Source organism: Eptatretus burgeri, chromosome 5 (assembly GCF_056783735.1).
Source record: "Eptatretus burgeri isolate ZD-2024b chromosome 5, Ebu_testis_v1, whole genome shotgun sequence".
Taxonomy (NCBI): domain Eukaryota; kingdom Metazoa; phylum Chordata; class Myxini; order Myxiniformes; family Myxinidae; genus Eptatretus; species Eptatretus burgeri.
In genome coordinates this window covers 99,932,833-99,944,735 of record NC_140965.1, presented here as the reverse complement: position 1 = coordinate 99,944,735, position 11,903 = coordinate 99,932,833, and the positions used below count along the sequence as shown (strand labels likewise).

The window sequence follows — 11,903 nt, the reverse complement described above, 5'->3', positions numbered from 1 at the left end:
CCTTAGGGGGGGCACTGCATCAGCGGCACTGCTTCACCCCTGCGACCGCAGCCACCTGCTGCATAGGAATGATGATGACATCTCTAGAAACATGACCTGCATGTTGAATATTACCCAACAAACATTCATGTACCACTTTAAGAGCCATTGTTAAAATTCAAAGCATCAATATCCAAGAGTTTAACTTTCTAAAATACAAAACAAAAGTAATTAATGATAATTTTATTAATGTTCTCAGGTACATGATACTGAAGTTCAAAATTGTTTTTGGCACTGCATTACCATTTGCTGCTGCATAAACGAGATTTATATCATTCATTAAAAGTTTCAAAAGCAAGAAATCTTTCATATCCTGTGATAAGATAGCCTTAGAATGATACAAACCTTAAAAACCTCCAAAGCAGCTCCGATTGTGGAGATCATCATTGCTGATAGCAGACGACTCGTTTACGAACAAGCAAGCTAGCCTAGAATTTTGACCCAATGACATGAAATGCACTGATAGGAGCCATTTACATATTGTAGATCCAAAGAGAGAAAGAGGAAAGAAAGATGGAAGGCTTGGTGAGGTCAGGAGATCAGAAGGAGAGGTGGTTGCAGAAGAGAGGATGAGTGATTGACCAGATTTTAAAAAAAACAAAAAAACAATAATTTCCACCAAGGCCATTTCAATCTACATTCTACAGGAAGCAAAATAAAAGCACAAATTTGAAGGAATGTTCATTTTCACATGATGATAAACTAAAACGTTTACCATTATGTCTGCACAATGCATGGTGGTGCTAAATCCTTTGGCACAACCAATGTTGTCAAGGGGACATTTAGGTATTATATAATCAATGGAGAGGGGGTGAGTTTCATAACGTTGATAAGACTGAATGTGGTTGAGGTGGTGGGAGAGGAGGTGTTGGATATTGTCGTGCTATAGTGGCAGAGCTCACTTACAGAGTACAGTGTGACGATGGCTTGTAATGAGGGATGGGAGGATGGTGGTGGTGGTGGTGGGGATCTTGGCGGATTCCCACCTGCTTTTTGTCAGATCATTGAGGTATTCACGACAAGTCATGAACAATTCTGTGGTTAAGAACCATCACCCCTCCAGTGAAGGGTGCGGAACATTCCACTGAGCAGCCACAGGAATAAAGCCCATACCAGTAAGGGTAATCTAACAAGCCTTCACTCACTCCATCACCAAGCTGCTCTGTGATGAGGCTGGCAATTATAAAGGAAGCTGACAGTTAAGAATTATTCATGTTACATTCATAAAGCCAATGGACTGCATCTTCACCACTTTTTAGCGATACAAGGTCATGCACGTTTGCTTTACCTGACGAGATCCTTTGACCAAATTTGAGTCCTCCAATCCCATTTATTTTACAAAAAAACACACACACATACACACATACACACACATAGTAAGTCTGCAGATCGAGTGGATTGGTTCCCTCTCTGCAGTTCCTCCTCCCCAAACAAATGATAAAGGGACATATTAAAAGTATGAGCACAAAGAATAAAGCAACATTAATATACTAGTCTATAGTGCATATACATAACAAGGAGGTACATTGTGGCCTGTTTCAGTTGTTCGAGATTTACAGAGACAAAATTAAAGAAGTTGCATCTCATCTGTCCATTAAGATATAAAAAACAAACAACAAAAAAAACAATTGTGATAGCATCATCTTTGTGGGCCAATACACCTTGTTTTTTTGTGTTTGTGTCTAAGTTGCCTTGCATGATGAACAGAAATATCAACATTTATGACAAATCAAAAACTAGGTTTAAATCTTCTCATGTAATCACAACAATCTCAGTGCTAATTGGACATCTGTTTTTTTGTTGTTGTTGTGGTCGTTTTTTTTTTGTTTTTTTTTTTAAACTTTTTCTTCATTACGTTTATGATGCTCAACCATCATCCAGACTTGGACACGTGATCAAATAAGGCACATTGTGGTTCTTGACTCTCGGTCATTCCTGATGGCCTTTCAAACCTAAACCACACCGATTGCCCAACAGTGAGATTGTTGGAAAAACGTTCCTATTTATTTAATTTTTTGGGGGGGTATTTCCTTTGAAAATTTTCAAAAAAATAAAAAAAATAAGAACACCGAATGACCACACATGGCTTCCATGGAGGAAGTCCAATCATAGAGTAACATGGCAATTCCCCCATTTGCTTTCCTTGGATGGCTGACATTTTTTTTTAAGTACACTTGCTGATGTATAGTAGTAAAGCTGTGTGCCTTGCAGTCCACGCAAACCATCTGCATAGCATTTAAGCCAGGTATCAGACCTGAAAAACAAATCTGAAAAATATGTGAACAGATTATATGATCATTAGGCAACTTTTCCCTTCATTCATGAGGACAACGTGATCGTATTAATAAAAGGAGTGAGGTTGCTTCATATTTGGTGCAATGATGAAGTGCTAGGATCCTTGTGTAGGTGTAAGGACGGACATGTCATCACGAAAAGAATCGATTCCTGGAAGGAGGCGAGCGAGCGTTCTCGGTGTCACATCATATAACTCGACGGCAAATGAAGTGTAGTACATTGTGTACAAACCGAGGGCCATCCATTCAAATAGTGCTGAAATGACCAGCAGGTTCGGTTTCACTTGCACATACAATGAGACATCTGAAAGCTCAGAGTAAAGGAAACAATTGTCGATGAAACAAACAAAGAAACAAAAGCATGATGAAGAGTGACCTCTCGGTATGTTTTTCATGACAAATCAGTTGATTGCACTCATCAAGCAGGATAAGTAATTTCTACTACTCAAGGGCCAGAACATGTCACTTACCATTGCTCTTGTGGCTCAAATTCAAAGGGAAACACCATCATCACAATCAGGAAACCCATTATAATTAAAAACAAGAATGCACTCAAAGGAGGTGCTGACTCATGCTGTTATGTTTCTCTTTTAAGAAGTCATTGCCATTTTAATGAGACAAGTTGGTGTAATGGTTAGAGTGCCTGCTCTGAGTCTGGGAGGTCGGTGGTTTGAACCCTGACCGAGTCATACCAAAGACTTTAAAGCACAGCCTTATGGGCCTAATGGCCTCGTCCAGTGTTGAAGTTCCTTGGAAGAAAACTCCTTGTGTTATTTTGCAATGTGAAGGACTACAAACAGGGGTGTGTTCTGTTAGCAAGTAGCTTGCTACACACTTGCCAAGGCAGCTAGACCATATCGACCATTTTACAAACCGCTAGCATTGCTGCTCGGCAAGTCGAGTGAGCAATTAAGAGAGGTGCTTCATTATAGCCTTCATTATGGTGCTTCATTACGTTATCAAAAATGGCCACCATAGTCTGATTCAAAATTATATTAGAAGACTACAACCAATGAAATGTTCAGAGGCATAACCTTGTTGTGTATACTCATAATATTAATGAAACGTGCATTTCATACTTTTATGGTTATTTCGACTTTTCATCCTAATTCTAAAAGATCTCAAACATTCAAAACCTCTCCACCACCTCCCCAGAATGCACAATGGCCAGGTCCATACACAAGCTCAACAGGGAGCACCTCCTTCTGACTCCCCATATATTTATCTTTATTTCCCTCTTCCTCATACTCGTAGCCGCCGTGAACACAATCTCGTAGCCGCCTCAATTTGTTTGAGGAAGTTGTCACAAGAGGATCAAGTAAAACTGAAAATGACTGCCCAGACAACATTGTTTACAGAGAGTCCACCGTGTTAAGTGGTGTCGAGCACTCTGTTCTGTTGGCGTGCTTGCTTGAGTGCTTTGAATCAAGCACGGCGCTTCACCAGCGATAAGCAAACTGCTTGCTAGCAGAACACACCCCAGGTGTGTATTCCATTACTAATCAGCTTGCAGACTACTCACCAAGTTACTTCAGCATGCAAACAAAACGGTTGACAAGGAACGGCTGGCTTGGAAAGTGATAGCAACAGGGGAAATTGGCATTACAATGGGATGGAGTTGTTGTTTTTTTGACAGAAATGATAATTTTTTTTTAAAGGTACCAACAAAGCTACGTGAATATGAATATGCACCCTAACTTGGTTATCGTCTCCCCATCCTTGGGGAAGGGGGAAAAGATATTTTGCACCCATGAGCTGCCTGCCCATGGATATCCGAAGCACGTTATATAAAACTAGAGTATCAAGACGAACACGTCTGTGTGTTTGTCTGTAGAATAACAACAATAGGAGCAGCTGGAATCGCAAAGTCCAGCAAAGAGCTTAATATTGTACACACAGATGCGATTATCACAATAATCATGCGCCGGCCTCTGGCCATGTCGTGGGTAAATATAGCCCTCAGGTACTAAATTTCATTGCATATTTTTCCTTGTGACCTCAAAGTTGAATATGAATCTCCACCAAATTTGGCGATTCTAACTGCCTTCATTGTCCAGTTATTCTGCCAACAAACAGACAAACAAACACACACAGACAGGATCATTGCAATACTCGCCCACTCGGCTTAGAGCCTGCACGGCATGAGTAATAACTTCAAAGTAGAAGTAATTAAGAAAGTGGGCGAGCAGAGGAGTGACTTCGAGTTGAATCTGCTGGGAAATAATTTTAAATTCATAATATGGACTTTCTCAGCAAAACGGTGGTGCAGAGGTAGCAGACTTCTTGCCTGTGAGCTGTCTGGTGAGGGTTTGATTCAATAAATTGTCAGATTGGTGCTTCACATGCAGGGAGTTGCGTCCCTTGGACGGACGTCAGGCTTGGTGACCCGTCCACTAGCATTATATATAGTTGGTGGGCGTTAAAGATGCCACGGTATTTTTCACAAAGAGTAGGTGAATTATGGTGGGCACCCTGGCCAAATTCCAGCCACCTTCAGTCGAAAGTCAGTCCTGAGTAAGCGATCCCTGAAAGACTTGGGCCAAAAAAAACTCCCTTGCTGAACCCACAAGAAGTTGGGAATAATCGTGGCTGTTGTAGCAGTCGATATTACACGATTTTCTGAGTTGGACTGTTTGGTATTCTCATCTAAGCTCATAGGTCCTGATGCAGGGATCTCACATCCCATTTTCATTTGTACATAGTCTATATACTCATGTCCATTCAATTAATGTAAAAGTACAGCATCATCTGAATGTCATAGTCATAAATGTGATTTATATACAAGCTCCACCATGAGCTTTAGGTTGCTGATCAGAAATTGAAATAAGAAATAAATCAAAGGGAAAAAAGGATACAGATGATCTCGATGGGAATGACGAGGCAGCAAAAGAGGATGCGGAATGGACGCACAGCAGCAAAGCGATGCGCAGGCACCATGGCCTGAAAAAAGGCCCCAAAGGAAGCGAACACGAATGCCACAACCACACCGATGATATGCATCACCATGATGTTGATCACCTAGGTCAGAGGGGGAAACAAATGAGGTGAGTTGACAATCAAAGAGAATGAGTTGCAAATTCAGCACCCGTAGTTTGATTCTGACAGATCAACAAACCTGATGCTTGGTGTTCACTATTGGGGAGACTAAATTGCGTAAGAGAAGGGGAAAGTGGAGGGGTTCAATAAACATTTTTTACAGACATTGAGGGCAATGGACGTGACGGCATGACAGGAATGATCAGCTGACATACCAACAATGGAGCAGAGGAGAACCAACAGACAAGGTATGGATAATTGTTCATGAATCTAAATCAAGCAAACTAATAAAAGAACAGCACTCAGTAGAGTACATACCTCCGCGAGGCTGAACAGTTGGAGTTGTATCCCAATGATAGGCCAAATCTGAATGTGGACCTTAACCAAAATCGAATCGGCTTGGGAGGTGGCGAGGGAGTGAGGGGAGTTCCAAAATTCCACCATGGTTTGATCACTGAGAAGATGTCCAAGTTTCATTTGCCAATGTCATCAGGATGCTACTGATGAGATGTTCATTCAATTCATGCAAAAGTGGAGCTTTTCATGTTTGCGGCTCCACACACACCATGACAAGACTATCAATTGGGTGGTACCCCAAGAAAAGCAAATCCGATGTGCACATGCACTCCCATAAAAAAAAACCACAACAAGATGTGGAGAATGCCAGAATAAAATGCTAATTGAGCCTAAAAAGAGTTTTACAGAAACATTTCCAATTCAAAACACTTGGGGCATAAATGGGTTAGAATAGGTCAAAAAAAATCATGGTTTTGGATTGGAGATGATCTGAGATGGTGGTGAACAGCTGTCCTGAAGACCTGGAGGGAAGAATGGGATTGAAGAGAATGTGGAAGTTGGTTCCACAGGTGGGGAAAAAGAGGAATGATTGAGTGAAGGTGAGCAGTGATCCTGAAGTGAAGGTGAGCAATGATTCTGGAGAGGAAGTGAGCAGTGATTGTTTAAAAAATTTTGTGAATTGTTAATGTACTGTATTTCCGGTCTCTGTTGTGAACCTGAACTTGAACTTTTGTCCTGGGTTTGGGTGTCCTTGTCTAAACTGCGTGATCTTGCGAGCCAAATTCAGATATGCTACTGTGTTTACTCCACCCTTCCTCTTTTCCTGTTCCTTAATTTATCTGCTTGTTGCCTCCACCCCTCCCCCTCACCCCTTTTCACCTCATTCTTCGTCGAGCCTCAGTTTTGTCATAAACGAAACAAACAGCGCATGTTAAAGATCCTTCACGAAGGTATGGCGAGCTATTGCTGCCACACTGAACAAATTGCAAATCACTGCTCTAACTTACATGGGACACTGCATCAGCAGCACAGCTGTTCCCCAACAAAATAAAAAAGAACTGCATTTGCTTTTGTAATTTAATGAAACAAAATCAGTTGTATCCAGCAACTAACTGACAGGATGGCCTAAAGGTATGCACCATCGCCTCGAAGCTGTCTAACCTGGGTTTGAATCCTGACCCAGCTATAAGAGACTAAATTATGCCTGGTGTTAGCTTAATGGTTAGGGTGGTGGGCTTTGGATCCTAAGGTCCGGAGTTCAAATCCCGCTCAGCTGTTGAATTAATACCAGGTGGGGTTAACTCAGCCTGTCATCCTTCTGAGGTCGGCAAAATGAGTGCTAGCTTGCTGGTATACTGTCGGAGTGGCGACCCGTCCAGGATTGTGCCCAATAGCCAAGGAGACTGCTTGAGCAGCACCAACGCTCTGCACAGAGTATGGTCCCAATATCCTCCTCCTCTCCAGCTATAAACTGTCAGCTCAGTGTTTCAGAGGCAGGGTGATTCATCAATGTGTGTTCCGTCTCTCGGATGGATTTTAAGCTGGGCGTCCGGTCCACCAGCATTAGTTGGTGAATGTTATAGATTATATGGGGTCCTTCGCAAAAAGCAGGTGAGTTATCTCCAGTACCCTGGCCAAATGTCAAATTCCTGCCATAACCAGCAGATGGCATTGCATCAGTGGCACAGCTCGATGGTCTCTCTGTCTTCTTCCACCTCCTTTCTGGTCTTGCACCCTCTGCTCCTTCCGTGCTTTGTCCCCCCCCCCCCCCTTGGTTCATGCACGGCACACACAGTCCACCATAATCCCCCTTCTGCTGAAACTTCCAAATCCAGAATCACTGCTCACCTCCACTCATTTGTCACTCTTTTTTCCTGCCTGTGGAACCAGCTTCCACATCCTCTTGAATATCATCCTTTCCACCAGGTCTTCAAGACAGTTGTCCACTAACATCTCAGATCAAACATCAATCCAAAACCATGATCATTTTTTTTAACCTTCCTGAGAGTTTCCTTCTGTATCCATATTGAACACCGCCATGCGTCCTTTCCTTCCCCCCATTCTTCCCGAATCCCAACACCCATTATTTGTCCAAGTCGCCCTCTATTTTATCAAACTCCACTGTTGGTGTTCCGCCATTTCTCAACTGTTCCTTGTGTCCTGTTGCATCCTGATCTCTTCAGTGTTCTAGCTCTTCCTTGAGCCGTGTGTGTGTGTGTGTATATATATATATATATATATATATATATATATATATATATATATATATATATATATATATATATATATATATATATATCTACATATGTTTAGCTCAGCTTTTTAAAAACAGTTTTATTATCACAATTCTGCACACACATTAACATGCAGAGGTGATTAGGGACAAAGCTGTTACATGTCATACCTGACCGCGTTAAAATGTGGGGAGACTTTCTTTTTATCCTGATGAATGAAGCTATTGCATTCAGAATTTAATCTTCAAAAAGGTTTTTGGAAACTCAGCGCTCACATGAAGAGGAGCATTCAAACAACACAGGAAGTTCAAACACAATCAGGACACAACTGCTCATTTGATCAACTTAACAGCATCTCAGATCAACATCCATTGCATCTTACCAGTGGTTTGAGTCTGTACTATCTGCATTCTCCGTGGCAACAATCAACCTACACTGTTTCACACATGTCTTCGCTTCACAAGCTGTACCATAAAGACTGATATGCTGGAAACCCCACCATGTTCAACATTATTTCAACTCTGACTTGGACGTATGTTACAAGTTAGTGATGTCGTGACCCTTCGAGTTGATCTCTTTTGCCTTTGACACATTTTCACCATTTCTGTATGAGTATTGAGTACTGCATAACATTGTGCTCTTTAAGTACCATCTCGTTATTATATCCGTCAGCAAAGGTAGACAGAGGTTATTGTTTCAGCCATTTCTTAATTAATTGCGAAAATCGAAGATTTTTCAAGCATATTGGTTGATTGCATGCGTGATTCAGTCTGTCCGTATCCGTAAGTCAATCACCTACAGGTTACAATTTTAAACCGATCTTCACAAAACTTCACACCTGGTGGAGTTTATCATAAGCAAGAAGCCTATTGCTTTTGAGGTCAAAATATCAAAAGGTCACCATAGGTCAAAGGTCAACAACTTAGGTGGAATTTCTAAAATCCTCAATTTTAATCGCATAGAATTGAAATTTGTCGAGGATTTGCACATCAGGACACTGATGTCAATGAATGAGTATTTTTGAGGTCCACATAGGCCAAAAAGTCGACATCAGCCAAATTTCTAAAACTGTCAACTTTCTTCTGATTCAATGGAAATTCACTGCTCCTCTTCTCTTGCTCACCCTCTCTCTGTTCTATTCACCCTCTCATTTGCTCAAGGTCATCTGCCATCTGCTTGGAAATCAGCAAACATCACTGCCCTGCATAAAAAAGGTGCAAAAACAGATCCCTGCAACTACAGACCAATCAGCCTTCTCCCAATCATCAGCAAGGTTATGGAATTCATCATGGCTTCAGACATTAAATCCTTCCTCTTCTCCAATGGCTTGATTTCCGATCATCAATTTGGTTTCAGATCAGGTCACTCTACCCTGGATATGCTGCTTCTGCTCTCCCATCAATGGATGGAGGTCCTCAATGCCAGACAGGAAATCCGAGCCGTATCCCTGGACATATCACGTGCTTTTGACACAGTCTGACACCCTGCACTACTCACCAAACTCTCTTCCCATGGTATCCAAGGCCATTTCCACTCATGGCTCGCAGACTTCCTCTCCTGTCACAGTCAACGTGTGGCCCTAAATGGAGTTTTTTCATCCCCCCTTCCTGTCCAGGCTGGAGTTCCTCAAGGTAGCGTTCTGGGCCCTGTTCTTTTTCTGGTTTTCATCAATGATCTCTCGGACTCTCTGGAAAAACCTCTATATCTCTTTGCTGATGACTCCACCCTCTGCCGTACCATCGGTCATCCCTCATTCCGGCAAGCAGCAGCTTCTTCACTCTCTGCAGATCTGGATAAAATCACAAACTGGTCCAACACGTGGAACATGTCTTTCAATCCGGACAAATCTCACACTCTCACTATGTCTCTCCGAAAGGACCGTTTAGAACCCCCCCCCCATCCACTTTCTCAACAATCCTCTGGAAGAAGTCCTTTCTTTCAAAATTCTGGGTCTCACTATCTGCCATGACCTTTCCTGGGAAACCCACATTTCAAACCTCGCCTCCAAAGCCAGTTGCCAACTGAGAATCCGCCGTCGTGCAAAGTCCTTCCTCGGCCCACCTGAGCTCTTGACCACTTACAAAGCTTTCATCCACAGCCTGATGGAGTACTGCTCTCCCCTCTGGGCTGGTGCTCCTGCCTCCCACCTTTCTCAGCTTCACGCTGTGGAAATCAAAGCATTTCGTATCATTGGCATCTCCCGCAATGAGGCTGAGTCTTTGGGCCTCTCACTCAATCACTGCAGGCTGGTCTTCTACCGTCTTCCTCTCCAGCCTCGCCCCCCCCACCCCTGCTCTCTCTGCGATTTGTCTCCACCACATTTCCACAGGACGCTCAAGATCCGCCAACAACCCCCTTCTGGTAAAACTACCAAAATCACGAATCACTGCTCACCTTCACTCTTTCATTCCTCTTTTTCCCCACCTTTGGAATAAACTCCCTCACTCTATTCAATCCCATTCTTCCCCCCAGGCCTTCAAAACAGCTGTTCACCACCACCTCTTATCATCCCCCATCCAAATCCTCGATCTTTTCTACCCCCAATAATCCACCCAAGCCCACCTCCTTCAAATTCCTGCTTTCCTTCCTGAAAGTCCCTGTAATGTCCATCTTGTATTCCCCATGTTCCCCACCGTTTTGTCCTTCCAACTCCCTCCCCTCCTGTCTCATGCCCCCCTTGCTGTGCGTTGTGTGTTAGCTCTCACACGAGCCTCGACAAGGTATACAAAAAATAATAATAATAAATTGAAAAGTTGCTGCATGTTTGTTCATTTCATTGAACCACCAATTATTTTTTGAGGTCAATTTGGACGAAACTTGGTGGATGGGTTGGGTGTGAGACAAAGAAGAAACGATTCAATTTTGGTGAATATCCGGAACTGAATCCGGATACGAGAATTTTTCCAAGTGATTCTTCACCATTGAGAGATAGGGCCAAAAACGACATACAGCAGGATATCTCAAATAGTTGTGTAAGGATTCGGACGAAAAACTTTGCGGGCCGGTTGGGTATGTAACAAGGGAGAATTCATTCGATTCTGGTGAAGATCCAAATCTGGATCCGGATCTGTGAATTTTTTAAGTGATTCTTCAACATTGAGTGACAGGGCTAAAACGATATATATAGCAGGATATTTCAAAAAAATTATGAACGGATTTGGACAAAACTTGGTGGATGAGTTGGTTAGGTGACAAGAACAAGCTCATTAAATTTTAGTTCAGGTCCGAATCTAGATCCGGCCCATCAGTGGGACACAAAACGTAAACGAATCAGCTTGACGGAGGTATACACTCTACCGAATGCCCTTCTAGTTTCAAATAAGTTCAATATTAAACACAGCTTGAACATGCTCTTTCGTCATCTTGCTCTATCGATTGTAAGTGCTGCAGGCTTAGCATTTGGGTTTTAATTGCCATTACAAGTCAGCAATTTGGAGATGTCATGTGCCATCACCTTGTAATAAAACACTCATACGTGTACTGAAAATGGTGGATAATTTTCATACCCTTCCCCACCTGGAAGCAGCACTGCACGGTACACATTTACATTGAAAATTTACGTCCCCCTGCCCCCCCCCCCCAAGACCACTGGCAAAGATAAAAACAACCCTATACACTAATTGGGGTCATGCTGATCCAAGGTAGCAAGTCTGGATGTAATCGGCCCAGAACTGAAGGAGTAGTCGTGCGACAAACAAACAAACACACAAACAGTGGTCCATGAATTATAAAAAGGATTTTGTGAAGATTGGTGACAAAAAATATTTAAGTTTACTCCATTTTAAATTCATGCTGTAACAGGACAAAATGTGAAAAAGTCGAAGGCTGTGAATACTGTACATGTTGCTGCGTTTGAGCCTGGGGAATAGCAACTGAAATCTATCTGTCCGGGTTCTACCCGACATCTTTTTTTTTTTTTTTTTTTTTTTGTATACCTTGGTCGAGGCTCGTATGAGAGCAAACACATAACTCACAGCAAGGAGGCATGAGACAAGAGGGGCGG

The 11,903-nt window shown here is 42.5% G+C and overlaps 1 protein-coding gene across 1 annotated transcript in view; it reads right to left on the bottom strand.

The window, feature by feature from the left end:
* Window positions 1–207: 207 nt before the first annotated feature.
* Window positions 208–11,903, bottom strand: part of LOC147027049 (transmembrane protein 150A-like) — a 41,805-nt gene continuing 30,109 nt past the window's right edge. The window contains exons 6-7 of the mRNA XM_085883155.1: window positions 5,189–5,351; window positions 208–2,637 (exon numbers count right to left, since the gene is read on the bottom strand). Of these exons, the coding sequence (XP_085739281.1) occupies window positions 2,429–2,637; window positions 5,189–5,351 (372 nt within the window). The 3' untranslated portion in view covers window positions 208–2,428. The remainder of the gene's footprint in view (window positions 2,638–5,188; window positions 5,352–11,903) is intronic.